The sequence below is a fragment of the Sapajus apella genome, unplaced genomic scaffold (assembly GCF_009761245.1).
Source record: "Sapajus apella isolate SASKATOON/1434 unplaced genomic scaffold, GSC_monkey_1.0 scaffold2, whole genome shotgun sequence".
NCBI lineage: Eukaryota > Metazoa > Chordata > Mammalia > Primates > Cebidae > Sapajus > Sapajus apella.
Window position 1 is genome coordinate 88,356,199 of NW_022436942.1, and position 16,652 is coordinate 88,372,850.

General features: G+C 48.7%; 1 protein-coding gene across 1 annotated transcript in view; it reads left to right on the top strand.

Annotated features, from left to right (window-relative positions):
* Nucleotides 1-9,599: 9,599 nt before the first annotated feature.
* PIWIL1 (piwi like RNA-mediated gene silencing 1) overlaps nt 9,600-16,652 on the top strand; it is a 33,083-nt gene continuing 26,030 nt past the window's right edge. The window contains exons 1-3 of the mRNA XM_032244249.1: nt 9,600-9,854; nt 13,269-13,358; nt 13,677-13,788. Of these exons, the coding sequence (XP_032100140.1) occupies nt 13,281-13,358; nt 13,677-13,788 (190 nt within the window). The 5' untranslated portion in view covers nt 9,600-9,854; nt 13,269-13,280. The remainder of the gene's footprint in view (nt 9,855-13,268; nt 13,359-13,676; nt 13,789-16,652) is intronic.

Genomic DNA, 16,652 nt, shown 5'->3' on the forward strand with positions numbered 1-16,652 from the left:
AAAAAAAAAAAAAAAAAAAAAAAAAAAAAAAAAAAAAATGTCTTAGTAACAACAGTGTGCTTGCTGTGCAAACCAGCTTCTAGACACCTCCAGACCTCCTTCACTCAGCGGCCTCCCCATTCACACCCTCCTCAGTAGAAATGTCAAAGGTGCTGCTGGGTCTTGGTTGGATGCTTGGGGTGGTCAGTCTAGTCCAGTCCAGTTCACAGGCAGGGTCTGGCCCCAGGGATTCAGTAGGTCCTGGGATATTCTGATCATGTATGAAAAATCGACTGTGCACTCATGGATACCTGTTCCTAAAAGCAGGGCTGGCTGGGCACAGTGGCTCACACCTGTAATCTCAGCACTTTGGGAGGCCGAGGCAGGTGGATCACCTGAGGTCAGGATTTCAAATCCAGACTGGCCAAGATGGTGAAACCCCATCTCTACTAAAAATTTTAAAAAATTAGCCAGGCGTGGTGGCGGGTGCCTGTAATCCCAGCTACTTGGGGGGCTGAGGCAGGAGAATTTCTTGAACCTGGGAGGTGGAGGTTGCAGTGAGCCGAGATCGCACCAGTGCCACCCCAACCTGGGCAACAGAGCAAGACTCCCCCAAGAAAAAAAAAAAAAAGCAGGGCCAACAGTGTCTGCATGTCCAAGGGTTAAGAACTACTGGTCTTGCAGACTCAATCCAAGGTTTTTCTCACACTAGAGTCTGACCGCTGCTCACCACACAGTACCTATTATCCCCACAAATTCTGTTTTCAGTGTCAATCTCTAGGACACTTCTAATCTGTGCAGGAGGAAAATCCTTACCATGTATAGTGATGTATCATGTCAAACAGCTCCACATGATTCATAGCAACCAAAACCACAGGTATTTTCCTTTTGCTCTTGGTGTTTAAAGAATTGGAGTGATGGTGGGTGAAATTTTAAAGGCACCAACACGTAAATAAATAGTAATGTAGATGAGGCTGGCATATCACATCCCAAATCAGTTCTACCTCTGCTACCGGTCAGTTCATACAGTCAGCAATTTCTGGAATAGATACATTTTACACTAGTGCAAAATCCAGAGTAACTGTGTGACTGAACATGGGGAGAAATGGAAATTTCCATCAACCATTTAAATTTTATGTGTGTGATTTCTGTATTACCATTTGAGGCAGTATGAGTCTTACTCTGAATGATATTTTTCAAAGTAATCTCTTATGTGAATTCTCCACATGCTGTAGATACTGAGACTTTGTGATCATTTCTATTGACAAAGTAATTTGGACAAGGTGGAGTTTGCTTTGTACAGATTGGAGACTGATGAGTGTAGATGGATAAATATAACAAAATTGCTCATTTTAAGGTACTCATTTACCACAAAACAGTTACCCATGAAGTTCACCAAGATAGATTGTGTATTTGCCCAAATGGAATGTGTCCCCAACTGAATTCTGAATTTCATTTCTGCTTCAAAACACATTACCCTGAAAACATAACTTGGCAGCGTTTCTCAAAGTTTGATCTTGACCAACTGACCTCAGAATTAACTGGAGAGCCTCTTAAAAACCCAGGTGCCTGTCTCTAGGGACTGGTGCAGTTGCTGGGGCTTGGGTGCAGAAATCCTCATATCTGATAAGCTCCCAGTGGTCCTGCTGCACATCCTGAGGTGGAGCTCACGGCATCTTTCATCAGGTGTCCTGCACTGCACCATCAGAAGAAACAAGTGCAGAATCGGCTCTAACCATTTCTTGGGGTTTGCTAACGTTTGCATTTTCCATATTTTCCCCACCCATGAATTTCTTTGCAGAGAAACCTTTTCCATCCATTTCTTTTCGTGAAGGTTGGTCTAGACAGAGTTGAAGTAGCAATCCCCGCCACTGATGACAGGGCCCACCAGGCCACGCAGGACACCAGAGGCTCGCCACGAGTCAGAGGTGGGGGCTACCAACCCCACCATGCATTGGGGGCCCCACCCTCCACCCTGGACACCACAGTTATTTACAAGATGCAGGAACTGAAGGAGGGTATGGGTGTCCTCTGCCTCTTACCCATGATTACAGCTTCACTTATTCTCTTATTTTAGAATCAACTTTATTCTAAGTAGAACCCCTCCCTGTGAGGAGTCCAGTGGCTTTCCATGTCTGCTCTAGAGGCCGCTGGCGAAGCACCCGGGCCCACTGCTGGGTGGGGAGGGCCAAGGCCACTGGGAGGCGCGCCTGTAAACTGGGGGGGACTAACACAGGCCAGAGTCGGCCAGGGCCGCTCAGCTGCAAGGCCTGGGAATCCTGAGAGCAAGAGGGTGTTGAGCTTCGCTCCTGAGCCCCAAGGGTGAGCTCGCTTAGCCCCGTGGTTCTCGACTGCAGGATGAACCAGAATGAACTGGAACCAACATGGTTGGCTACACGCACGGCTGTAGTTTCAGCCCGAGTTTCAGATGCGGCAGGTCAGGGTTGGGACGCGAGGAGGTGCATGTCCACAGGTCTCGGTGCCGCTGGAGCTGCTGCCCGGGCCACACTTGGACTTGGAGAGCCTCGTGGTCAGCGTGTCCACATGAGGAGGCAGGAGGAGGGCGAACTCCTGTGAGTCGCACTAATGACTGGCCACAGCTGGAGGCAGAGACCCACCTCGCAGAGGGCAAGGGGGTGGCATTGGGACGATGGGGCAGGGCAAGCAGCACTCCCGGGACCCGGGGGAAGACAGGTCATCTGAAAGGAGCCACTGGGGTTAGAAACCAAGAGGGTTCTGGAGCCCACGGAAGCCTCTGAGAATCAAAACCACCCTGTGGGAGGGCAAGACGTGGACGCCAGGCCTGAGAAACCGTTCTTTCAAGAAGACGGACTCTGGAGGGAACAGAGGAAAGAAGGAGCCACGGGAATTTATTTTTTACTTTGCTTTTGTTTTTCCGGACTGTTCCTATTGTGGCAAAACACACAGAACATAACATTTGCCGTTTTAATCCTTTTTACATGTAAGGTGAGCGGCATGAAATACATTTGTGATGTTGACACGTCAGACAGCCACCATCACCACCTGCCTCCACAGCTCTGTCCATCTTGCAGACTGAAACACTGTCCACACCAAACCCCATGCCCGTTCCCCACCAAAGCCCAACCCCTCCGCCAGCCCCAGCAACCCCGCTTTACCATCTGTCACTGACTTTGACAACTCTAAGTACCTCCTAGAAGTGGATTTGTATTTGTCTGTTTGCCGCCAGCTTACTTCGCTGAGCTTAATGTCCTCGAGATTCACCCACGTTGCGGTGTGTGTTGGGATCCCCTTCGTTATAAGGCTGATAATTCCCACTGCACGGATGACCCGATTCTGCTCATTATCCATCAATGGAAACACACTTGGGCTGTGTCCACACTCTAACTCTTTAATAATGCTGCCATGAGCAGGAGGCACAAACATCTGTTCAAAACCCTTGTTTTGCTTCATTCTTTAACATGTGGATGGCTAGTAAGAGCGTCTCTTAAAAAATAAAAAGAAAATATTAGACGGCTGTGGTGGCCCATGCCTGTAGTCCCAGCTACTCAGGACGCTGAGGTAGGAGGATCGCTTTTCACCCAGAAGGTCAAAGCTGCAGTGAGCTATGATTGCACCACTAAACTCCAGGCTGGCTGACAGAGCAAGACCCTGTCTTAAAATAGATTATCTAAAAATAAAATAATAAAGAAAATTGACAAAGACAGCTAGACAATGTAGACATGTCAAGGAGGAGGCCCCAGGAGAGAAGTGTTGAGAAGAGAGGGGAACTTGGGAGAAAGGGGAATCTTAAAAGGGGGACCGTAGGGCTGAGCTCAAGGGACTCGGTGTGACGACGCAGGCGCGGGTGTGGCATGGGTGGTTCACAGGGCTTGGCCTGAATTTTCTCAGGTGGAGCCAGGGTCAGAGGCTCCAGGGCCTGGGAAGGTCAGGAATCTCCATGAGGAGCCTGGAAAATGGAATTAACTGGGAAGGAAAGGAGAAAAGGACGGACTGTGTCACCCCAGGCCACACTCTGCAGTCTGGTGCAGGCCTCTGGGTGGGGGCGGTGGGGGTCCCCAAGTCGGTCGGAGTAGCAGAAAGGCCACAGTGTGGAGGCATTGACGGCATGGAGAGGCACATGGGGAAAGAGGCAATGGCCCCAGGTCTGGCTGGCGTTAGAGTAGAAGGGTGTGGACTGAAGTTGTGTATTCATTCCTCGGTTCACAGATACTCTTAGCAAGCTCGTGACAGGCAGCTCCCTGGGCTCCACCACCAAGAGATCCAGATGCAGCAGGCCTGGGCAGGGCCTGGGAATCTGCATTTCTATCAGGTTTCCAGGCGAGGCCCATGCTGACATTCCACAGGAGGCACTTGGAGACGTGCCCGTCTGGTCCAGCATTCTCATTGTCCGGCATGGAAAAAAGAATGCAGAGAGCTTAGACGAACAGAAGAAAGTGCCGCTTCTGGAGAGCCAGGTCAGGGTCCCCTGCCTCCTCCACCCTGCCCACCCCAAAACATCCCCCTTGTGAACAGACCGTGATATTCAGGATGTGTTCACATTTCGTACATAGAGAAGGGCTAACTTCAGCCTCACCAATCCTTCTTTCCCTCTGGATGACTACTCCTGGATAAGCCACCGGCCACGCTGTCTTGGGTGCACCTACCATTGCCATGCTGTCCCTCTAGTTAGCTCAGAGGCCTCGGGGCCAGGGGAGAGGCTGGGCAGCTCTTCCATTCAGCCCAATCAGAACAACAAGATAAATGTGAAGGGAGAAGGGAGCTGTTCTAAAAAATTACATTGAAGGGATTCACAGGAATTACCTTAGATCTTGTTTTTCGACTCCATCCTCTCCTTTACAAAGAAAATCTGGATCACGGGTTTAAAAGGGTTTTGAGATCCTTGAATGAAAGGAACTAGGTCAAAGCTCACTCTGAGTATGTGGTTTTCTGCTTTAAAAACTTGGGAAGCTGACTGGTTACAGAATAGAGCCAAAAGTCCTGGATGCAGCACTCAAGGTTCCCGTTGGAAATAGAAGTTGGAAATAGATGCTCGGTGCGGCAAAGAAAAATTAGTCCTGGGAAAAAGGATCTCTCAGCAAAGCAATTCTTTTTATTCCTGCAGAAAGGGTACTCGCATAGCAATTTTGCCATGAGAATACCACAAACAAAGGAAAGCAAACATATTTATTGCTCACACATTTGGGGTCGTCCTTAGTGCTGTGTCTGATCTCCGTTGGCTGAAGCCAGACCTCACAATCTAAACTAAAACCCGACTGGCCAATACCTTGAATCTTTTCTTAAACAGGTAAAAGCAATGGAGAGAGAAAAAGGAAGTCCCAATAAGGAAGGGGCACAGGCTGCGAGCTGGGACATGCCTGTGAGCACGTCCAGCACAGACACCTGGTTAAAGTTCAAGGCCATAGAATGTACTACGTGCCTGTGAGCATGTCTAACAGCTACATAGGACAGAGCTTCTAGCAAAAAGGCAAAAAGGCTTTTGAAGCAAGTGTTTAAAACAAACTATTATTTCTAACACTTAGGAGTTATTTTTTCTTAAGAAAGGAAACTTTGAAAAGGAACTTTTTACTTCCCACAGTTCCTAATGAGTTTCTTTTCCATCTAGTCCCTGTCACCCCCAGCACAATCCACCAAGGTCCTATTTTCAGCCTTACCGGAAGTAACTTGGGATTGTTCTGTTCTCTGGGTTTCCTCCACTGTTTCCCTGTCCTGGGATGCTCCTGTGCCCAACGCTAGTGAACACTCATGGCTGTTCCTAAAAATGCATCGGAAATGTCCAAGCTTCCTGCTCCCCATTTAAAAACGTCCCAGCTGTCCACCAATAGATGAGTGGATAAACAAAATGTGGTCCATCCAAACAGCAGAGTAAGATTCAGCCATAGGGAAGACTGAAGCTCTGAAACAGGTTACCATGCAGGTGAGCCTTGAGAACCCGATGTTGAGTGAAAGAAGCCAGACACAAACGGCCACCTAGTAGTGTATGATCCCATTTCTATGAAACAAACAGAAAAGGCAAATCCATAGAAGAGACAGAAAGCAGATGCGTGGTTGCCCAGGCAGTGTTGGGGGAGAGGGAGCTGGAGAGTGATGGTTTCATTTTGGGATGATGAAGATGTTTTGGAAGGAGAGGTAGGTGTTGTGTAACATTGTGAATGCCTTAAATATCATGGAATTGTTCACTGTAAAATAGTTAATGTCATGTTATCTGAGTTTCACCTCAATTAAAAAAAAATAACCAACCAAAGACATAATGTGAGGCCCAGCTAATGTGAGTCCTTGTTCTCTCCCAGTAACTGGCTAGGACCAACAGCCACTGGCCCCTCAGGTCAGCACCCACATTCCCAGTTGCCACACTCCCTGCTTCCCTTGTTGGGCCACCCACGGGAGGACAGAGTGTGATTTAGACACAGCACCTAGGAGAGTGTGTTCAGCAGTCTGGATGCTCATGTTTCCTTGCTCACCAACTTGTAGAACTGCGTCGGTCTCTTGTGCAGCATCATGCCCTGTGACTCCCCTGCCTGTGCCTGGGGTTCCTGCTGTGCTGGATGACTTGCAGCTCTCGAAATATTTCACCCAGGCTCAGGTCAACGTGCTCCGCCATGCCTACCCTCCTGTTTCCTGCAAACCCAAATCATCCCTCATGGCTTCAGCAGCCCTGAGTCACGAAGCATCTCCCAGGAACCACCCTCTGAGCACCCACAGGATTGGTGGCACTCTGCTTACTCTCTCTGGATGCAGCCCCCCGGAAAAAGAATCTTTATTCATTTTTTAGCTTCCAGAGTCAGGCACGAAGTTCTACCTAACAACTGACCCCAGAAAGGTCCTGGTGGTGCTGACAACATAGAAGCTTTTAAAGGTCACATATTTTTCCTTGAATTTCTTTTCAAATTCACTTTGAATCTTCCTTTTTAAATTTTAGGTGAGCTTCCTGAGACATGATGTTTGCATTCTCAGAAGAATTAGGGGTTTTGCCTCTGTCTTGTTATATCACAACTTATGTCTTTAGAAACTACTTGATACTTCACACACCAAGAGACTCCCGCAATGTTCTTTAGCAGAGGCAAAGAGTTCAGGTGTACAGAGAAAGTAAAGAAGAGGAAAAAGTGTGACTTTTACCCTCTAAGGTCCATTCGTGGTAGTTTCCTCCCGAGTTGAGGCTCTCATCTATTTCTGGTTTTATTGCTCCATCTGCTGGCAGGTCTCAGAACATTTTTCCCATCAACATCTTAAATCCTTGGAAAAGTTATGTTCACATTGTATTCCAAAAGACACCTTTTAGTTTTTAAAAAGGTAAAACCTTTGAAAGCTGTTTTTATTCCAAACTACTGGCTTCTGATACCTTTTGACCTCGCCCCAAATTTATCAGGCTTCTCTGAGCATAAAAACAACTTGACTTGATGTTACTTGTTAAAATTCCTCACACCCATCCCAGACCTCCTGGAATCAGCATGATCTGGGATTCTGTGTAATTTGGAAGTTCCCTCAGTGGAGACTTATACTCAGGCTAGTGTGGGAACACTGATATCTAACCTGCCCCTTTCATGGCACAATGAGACATAGGATTTGGGAAGGTAGCTTGGGGAGACTTCAGCCCTCTCCAGCCCCCAATTCCTAAGCTTGCGCTTTTAAGTATGAATAATAAGCAACGTGTAGGCTGGGCTCAGTGGTTTACGCATATAATCCCTGCATATTGGGAGGCCACGGTGGGTGGATCGCTGGCACCCAGAAGTTTGAGACCAGCCTAGGCAACATGGTGAAACCCTGTTTCTACAAGAAATTTAAAAAAAAAAAAAAAATTAGCTGGGTGTGGTGGCACACACCTGTAGTCCCAGCTACTGGTGAGGCTGAGGCAGGAGGATCATCTGAGCCCAGGAGGTCGAGGCGAGGCTACAGTGAGCCAAGATCACACCATTGCCCTCCAGCCTGAGTGACAGAGCCAGACCCTGTCTCAAAATAAAACAGAGCCAGACCCTGTCTCAAAATAAAACAAACACCACAAACAAAATTATCCGGGCATGGTGGTGGGTGCCTGTAGTCCCAGGAGGCTGAGACGAAGGTTGAGCCAGGGAGACGGAGCCAGGGAAATGGAGGTTGCAGTGAGCCGAGATCCCGCCACTGCACTGCAGCCTGGGCAACAGGGCAAGACCCTGTCCTTTAAAACCCGTCCACAGAGTGGACCCTATTTCTACTACCTCCTACAATCATTTTTATATTTATGGAACATAACAAGTCAGGCAATTAGTGAGCCGCAGACCCACTTACAGCTCGACAAATAAGCCTGCTCTATCTTACAACATTTCCGGTTGTTTCGTGGGTGTTGGCTTTGCCTTAATGAGGAAATTAACTCCTGCGGAGGGCACCTAGCTCGGCACAGACCCGGGTCAGTACCAACTGCGGCGCCGTGGAAATGCAGCCGGCGGGGCCCACCTGCGGAGCCTGCAGACGGGATTCTCCGGTCTGCAGGTGGTCCCCGCAGGTGAAGGCTGAGAACCCCGCGGTCCGTGTTGGCAAGGCACCTGCCCGAGGCGCAAGTCACTGAAAGCTAAGGTTTCAGGAAATGGCCTCCTGCACCGTACACTTGCATTGCAGTTTTATTTTCTTTGGGGGCGAAGTTCAGATCTCTGCGATGCGTGACAGCTTCCGATGTTAAGGGTCTGCTCAAGATGGAGTCCGCTCCTACAGTAGGGCGCTCGGTGCCCACGTGGGCACAGCTTCGAAGTCTATGGAGGGAGGGTCTGCTTCGTGCGCCGCCGCCCAGTTCCACGAGCTAGTAAGGAACCGGGCCGACCCAGTGTGGCCCTACAGGGCCTCGCACCGGGGACTACAGGAGCCAAGCCAGGGGAGGCCAGGGATCTGGGCGAGGCAGAGGAGCAGGGCAGGGCCTGGGTGGGGAGGGCCGGGGCCTGTGGGCGGGGCCTGTGGGCGGGGCCTGTGGGCGGGGCCGGCCGGGGCCTGTGGGCGGGGCCGGCCGGGGCCTGTGGGCGGGGCCAGGCCTGTGAAGCCAGCCGTGGCGGGGCGGGGCGGCGAAAGAGGATCTGGGCGGGCCCAGGCGGTGTCTTGGAGGGGTGGAGCCAGGGCCTGTGGCGGAAGGGGGCGGGGCCTGTGAGGCGGAGCACGGCCAGGCCTGTGAGGCCTGTGGGGCCTGTTGGGGGGCTCGGGGTGTAGACAGGCGGGGTCTTGGCGGAGCTAGGGCGGAGCCTGTGAGGGGGCGGAGCCAGGCCTATGGCGCCTGTCCGGGTGTCTGGGCGGGGCCAAGGTGGTTTTGGAGGGACAGGGTGGGGCCTGTGGGGCGGGGAAGAGCGGGGTCTGTGGGCTCTGGGTGTGGTGTCCGGGCGTGGCCAAGCGAGGTCTTAAAGGGCGGGGACTGGGCTTCTGGAGTGGGGCGGGGCCTGGCCTACAGGGCCTGTCTGGGTGTCTGAGTTGGCTAGGCGGGGTCTTGGGGTCAGGGGCGGGGCCTGTGGAATGGGGCGGGGGGCCTGCGGGACTTCCGTCAGGTGTCTGGGTGGGACCAGGCAGGGTCTTGGAGGGGCGGGGCCGGGGCCTGTGAGGCGGGGCTTGTCTGGTCACGCCCTCGCTACGTCGAAAACCGCCGTCCTCGGGACAGCCAATGAGTGCGTGGCACGCGCCGCTTCCCGCCGTTACTGGGCGTAGCGTGCGCTAGCACGAGGCCAACGCCTGAGAGACGGTGTTAATCCGCCTAGGAAAAGAGCGCCGGTTGCCGGCCGCCCGCGTGGCGTTGGCTCGCTCAAGAGCCCAGCGCGGAGGGCAGGGTGGGCGCGGGCCGCGGGAGGTGCTGGGAGGTTGGCGGCGCGGAGGGATAGCCGCGGGAGCCGTTGGGGCTGTTGGCCGCGGGCTGAGGTGCGAGGACGAGGAGCAGGGCGAGCGGGCAGTCCGAGGTGCGGGGTGTGCGGGGGGCCGGGGCTGCAGAAGCTGGGATTTGGGGGGCTGCGGGGCAAGGCCCGTGGCGCGGAGGGTTTGGGGTCCGGGGCTGGAGGTCTGCGTAGCCCCGGGAGCCCTGCGGGAGCCGCTTCGGGACCTCCCGCCTGACCCACGCTGCCACGGGCGGGATCTCTTGGCGGTAGAGGCCGCCTTCCCGCGTGCGCGGCCGCCGCACTGCGCTCCCGGGAGCCTGGGGAGCCGGCCGTTGGGGCGAGAACGGAGCTCCCGAGGGCCCCGAGTGGGGCGACGGCCGGGATTGCGGGGCTGTGCGGGGCTCGGGGTCCTGGCAGGTGCCGGCGGCCGGGGCTCGGGCGGGGCTTGCGGGAACGCGCCGGCTCGCGGTGCTCACCCGGCGGCCTCGGGAAAGCGGCTGGCCCCGTGCGCATCTGCGCTTGGCGCGCTTTCCTTTTTGTTTGTAAGTTGTGGCCAGAGACCCCCCACGTAGAAGGTGGCGCCCCACGGCGTTTGGGCGTGCGGCCCGGTGCCGAGTCCCGAGCTCCGGAGGGAGGCTGCGGGGCGGGTGGAAGCGGCCTCGGCGGGAGGCGAACGAACCGGGCGTGCGACTTCCGGCGAGCGTGGTTACTGGAAGCACACGCTTGTTTTCGGACTTGAAGATTTCGATTTCCAGACGGAGGTGGTTTTGAACCGGGAGGGCGGTACAGCTGGAAGCCGGCGTGTGCTGCGAAGCCTGGACGCAGAGCGCGGGGCCCAGGTATTGGGCGGCCCGCGCAGCGCGCCGTGGGTCTCGGCGCTGCGGGAGATGGGAGTCAGCTGCGTCCCGCCAGCCCTAAGTGTCTGACTCGCCGGCGCTGGGAGTCGCTCCGCACCCCGTCATTTCTCTTGCCCTCCAGTCCGGATCTGCCTGTCGGGGGCCAGGCTTGGACAACTGCTGCGCTGCTTTAGGAATATTTCCTGTTGGACATGCGAGTTGAGCTCTCGCTGATTTCTGACCATTATTTCACACACTGTAAGGTGTCAAGCGGTGGACTGGGTGCAAAGGCATAAATTGTGCTTCGCGGCCTAGCTGGAGAAGCTGTGGAGTACACGGATGCGGGGAAGGAGAAAACAGGTTACCATGAGGAGGGAGACTGTGGTCACGCCGGGGAAATGGCTTTCAGCGAAGAGGGCAACGAACGGATGGCCTGCAAGCTGATGCTTAAATGGTTCACTGGATTCTTGTGGTTTCAGAGGAGGGTGAGGCTTTTTGTAGCAGAAGATGTGCCAGGGGATAGGGTGAGTCACAGAATTGATTGTGGTCGGAAGCAAGTGGTGTTTGGTGGAGGCTCAGGCGGATGCTTTCAGATTGATTTGTAGATCAGCAGCCCCCAATCTTTGTGGCATCAGGGACTGATTTCATGGAAGACAGTTTTTCCACGAACAGTGAGGGATGGTTTCGGGATGAAATGGTTCCACCTCAGATCATCAGGCATTAGATTCTTATAAGGAGCATGCAACCCACATTCCTGGCACGTCCACTTGACAGTGGGGTTTGGCTCCTGGGAGACTCTAATGCCTCCCCTGGTCTGACGGGAGGGGAGCTCGGGCAGTCATGTTCGTCGTGGCTCACCTCCTGCTCTGTGGCCTGGTTCCTGTACTGGTCCATGGCCAGGGACTGAAGACCCTGCCTATAGATTATCCGTAAGAGACGTTCGTGCACCAATATGCCCAGTATGTAAGTTGGGTATGCATACATAGTCATTGTCATGATACACGCATTATAAAATAAAGTAATTTAGAATGAAATTTAAAGTTATATACTGCCACCTCAGAGGATTATCTTGTGCAAACTCCTTTGGAAATTGCTGATTTAGAGTCAGATTGTAAGAGGTCTTATGCAATGAATATTTGCTTTAATCCTGTAAAACACAATAGGAAGTCGGAGGTTTTTAAAATTGAAAAATGGCATTAGATTTGTCTTTCTGTGAAGATTATGAAGCCAAGAATTTTAGAAGCTGTTAAAACTCAAAGGATGAAAAAGATGATAATGTGATATAAAGCAGAGTGATGGTCAATGATGTCATCGCCTGCTCCTGTGTAGAACCTTTGATGGCTTCTCAGGTGTTAAATGTCCAAGCTGTCTGCTGCTTATCTGCAGGACCCTGAGCACCCTGCTCCCTGCCCACAGGAATTCCTCCACTACCCTTGTTCATTCCCTTTCAGTCCCACTGGGCATCTTTTGGTTCTGCATCCAGTTCAAGCACTTACATGTGGGTTGTTGCCTCTTGTCTGGAAGACTGGTATCGCCCTATCTTCCAGTTCCTAATTCTCCATTTCAGCTTAAATGTTGTTAAAAACAGGCCTCTTTTGGGTTTAAATCAGCTCCTACCTTTCTTTTTGGTAAGAACATTCTGCTTGTTTCCTTCATTACACTTTTTAACGTGTGTAGTTATAATTTTATCTACCCTTTCTATCATGGCTAATGTATGTTGAATGCTCACTGGAGGCCAGTGTGTGTTCTCATTTGATCCTCACCATTGACTGGTGCAGTATAAGTTACTCCAACCATTGGACAAACAATGAGTCACAGGCTATGTGGCTTGCTCATGTTGTCTAAAATGTGAAGGAGTTTGGTTCAGGCATTTGAGCTCTGAGACCTCTACCCTTAATAGCCTAATGACACTGTGTGCCACCATAGTAAGGATGAGAGGTTGTTATAGTTGAGCCCAAAGCTGATCCCAGCTCACAGGAAGCACTTCGTACCACCATGATGTTGAAGAAACGGAGAGAATGGTCCTGGCAGATGTAGGAGGAACAAAGGAGTAGTTTGGGATCAATGATGCCATTTGTTTTCTTTAGATACAAAGCAGATGGTGATGCTGCTCGCCAAGAATGAAATCATGGGATATGAGGTAGAAAAGATACTAGTTTGGGTATGTTCAGTGTAAGCCACACATGGAACTCTGGGAAGATCCAGGAAGACTATTTATGTATGCAGAAGGGGCCTGGCAGGACACTTGGGACAAGTGCCTTGTTTCATTGTGTGTGTGTATGGGAATATGTGTTCCGTATGTGTGTGTGTCTCACCAAATGGGAAAGAAAGAACCAGCCACCAGCATCTTAATTCTTTTAGCACTTTTCCTAAGTCTGTTTATAGCAAATCATTCAAATGAAAAACTAAGTCTTTTTTTTTTTTTTCTTTTTTAATTAAAATATGTTTTCCCCTTTGGCCCTACTGCAGTGCCCAGTGCACGGTAAGCAACTGAGTTTGTTGAATGTAGGAATGTTACATTAAAAAACTCCAGAAAGTTTAGAAAGATACATAATAATTGCATGGGGAGCTTGCTTTTGAATCTCAAAGAAGTTTAACCTTGTAGAAATGGTCAAAAGGGATTGCCTCCACTGAGTATTGTCTTTGATTGTTTCCTCTGCAGAAATAGAAAACAATGACTGGGCGAGCAAGAGCCAGAGCCAGAGGAAGGGCCCGCGGTCAGGAGATGGTGCCACACGTGGGCGCCACTGCTGTGAGTGTTTCACCATTGCTGACTATAGAAAATGTCTTTGAATCTTGATCAGCCTAGGCTGTTGAAAATAAACTAAAAACAGTGCTGTGAAGGATATAGGAAGTGAGGAAGGGAGATCATGTTGTTTCCTCAGAATATTAGAAGCTGATTCTTGACTTTATTTGGTGACTCCTCTCAAATTTCTTTTTAAGAATAAAACATTTGATTATTAATTTAGATAGGTATTGGTTGAATTCCTGAGACTTAAGACTAGGCATTATCTCTGGTGTCTGTGACCTCTTGACGAAAAGAATGTTCTTTATTTGCCTATAACTACAGAGTCAGCAACCTGGTTATATTCCGCCTAGACCTCAGCAGCCACCAGGAGAGGGGGAATTCGTTGGCCGTGGACGGCAGAGAGGAACAGTAGGAGGAACAGCCAAGTCACAAGGTGAAGAGAAAGTAAAAAGATTTCACACATATGTAGCATTGAACATGGGATAGTAGCAAGATCATGCGGTGTGTAAATGGTGCAGCCTTGCACCGTTTAGAACACACAGGATTTCTTTTCTCCTTGAAAAGGACCACAGGGCCTGGAATTGCCAGGGCCCCATGTTAGGTATTACAGGCATTACGTAAGTCATTCTTAGTACTTTTTCTTGACATCTGTAGTGATTTCATCAAGAGCTGGGTCAACTTTAAACATAGCTTTGGTGTATGAAACATGTCACACGTGTCGTCATTGGTTAACCCAGTTTCCTCAGACGCAAACACTGAAGACTAAGTTGGGACAAATGGTAGAGTCAGAACACCAGGTCTGATTCTAAAAATAATTTTTTTCACAGAATTGTTACAAAAATATATTATTTGGATTCCAGATCTAAGTCACCTGTCATTATTAAGTTTTGTTTTGGTACAGGAAAAAAGAAACAGATGGGGGAACTGATATAACAAAGTTGCCATTTTAACTTGGGTGGGTGTGGGAAACCAGCTGCCCCGTAAGTAACGTTGGGGCAAATGGCTACTTAGAAAGCAAAGCTGGTTCCCTTTATTTCTTATGTTAAATCCCATGCATTTCAAATATTTCACCATGATTGACGAAATTCACAAACATTAGGAAGAAACATGCATGAATGCCAACACAACTTCAAAGCAGTAGAAATGGAACCATCACAAATGCCATCAATGTCAAAAGGCAAACATGAAAACTTACCGAAATGACAGAAGAACAATTTCCTCTGATACTCAGAGCATTCTTAGAAATCCACGATATTAGCAGGCTGTTGGTAAAATGAACAAAGGAAATGAAGACAGTGCACTGAAAAATACAGAGGGCAATGGAAACATGAGGACTCATCACTAAAATAGAACTTAAACCAGAATATTTTTACTTGTTTCTTCTCCATTATTGTATTTTTTGCCAATGTTGGTAACTGTGGAATTGACACTTGTGCCCCTGATTGCATTATACGACTGTACTAACATTTAGGTGGCATTTTATAACGTATAGCAACTCTTAAGGCACAATCTTTATCAGCACTTTCATTCATGGAATGTGCCCAGCAGACACTGGAGAAGAACATGATTGTGTAAGGATATTAACTGTAACACTACTAAAATGTGGAGACTCTTAACCAGTAAAAGTTGGGTAAAATTATTGCACAGTGGAGTACCATTTAGCCATTTTCTGGAGCGTAGGAACCTGCCTAAATTACACAAAATGAAAACAAGTTGTAAACGATCATTTTCTTTTATGTTTTTAACACATACCTATGTATGAATGTATTTTCTATATAGATCATTTTAAGGAAAAAACTAGTATTTCATCTGAACAGTCTAGAAGTTTTTTTACAACTTAGATTTGACTTATTCACCTGTGTTCAACATATACAGCAAATTTTATTGAATTAAAACTTGGTACAAAAAATTGTGCCGAAACTGTTTGAGAACCATTTCTTTGTAATGTTGCCTTAACACGCAAATACAATGGTGGAAAATACTTAAACCTAATTTCTTTAACATTCTATGTATTAGTCTTCACTAGTCAGTGACTTTAGAAAATATTACTTCGTATATTCTCTAGAGTTTTTGGTTTAGAAAAAAAAGAAAAAGAAAAAAAGGTTAGTCATGATTTCACATGTAACTATGAAACAGTTCCCTATCTATAACAAGGTGGTGTCTACCTTTAGAGATAAAGATCATTGCGACCGTTAACTAACACATGGGATAACAAATGAAGGCCCTGTTTTGTCATCTTTCACTGCTCTTTAGAGGTTATACCTGAGAATTGCTTGTCACAGTAAATGCTCCAGTACCTATTGTATTTTAGAAGTTAATATAAGTTAAACAGGTTTATTGTTGTTGAGACATTGTTTGGACCTTGATTTTCATTCTGCAAAGGTGATAAAAGGGGATGTAGATGCATCGAAGGATTCATAAATAGCACAGTGGTGAGAGGTTTGATTTCTGTTTGAAATAAAACCACTCTGGGAGGTGTGTGGAAAGGGGAATTAGCAAGGTTTCCAGTCTTGTCCATTCTGGAATCTGTCCTGTCTATCGAGCGACAAAATCGAGCTTTGGCTAAGTGTGCTAGCAGTACCGTATATCTCAAGGGGAACAGATTTCATCGTTGTTTATATTCAGACATTGGCAATTGGATTTTTGCATCCAGAGCTGATTTTTTTTAAGACAAATTTAAATTTTTTAGGGAAAGAAAATCAGCCTTTATGACCCTTTAATGTTGTTGGATTCAATATCAATATGCATGATTTAGTATAGTTTACTCACCCAGTGTCATTGATACTTTAAACCAAGTCTCTGGGATAAAAAGCTCACAGAGAGAGACAAATATGAAGTTACATATTTAAAGGGTTTTTAGATAGTGCCCCCTCCAAATCATGAGGTACAGAAACTAACATGGAAGCACCTTTTAAAGTGCCTTATACATGATATTTAAAACGTATTACATGCCTGTGATGCTTATTCTCAATTTTTCAGGTGAAGAAATTGACGCTGATATTAAATGACTTATTTCCAAAGTACAGCAAGAACTGAAATATTTTAAGCACTGTTACTTCTCTAAGGAAATCTAGAAAGTGGGCAGTTCTGGTGTTTGTGGTTAGAGAAAACTGGACCCTGATCTTTTTCTTCTTTTGTCCTGGGCCCATGACTGCCATCATTAAGACTTGTGTTTGGTTCAGAATGTCTGTCTGAGCCCTCTTTGCCAGATCCAGAGGCTCCATGGGCAGGGCAAAGGGGCAGGAAGTACAAAAGTCACAGTCAGCTATTGGTTGTCTTACGAAATTTTCCAAAAGT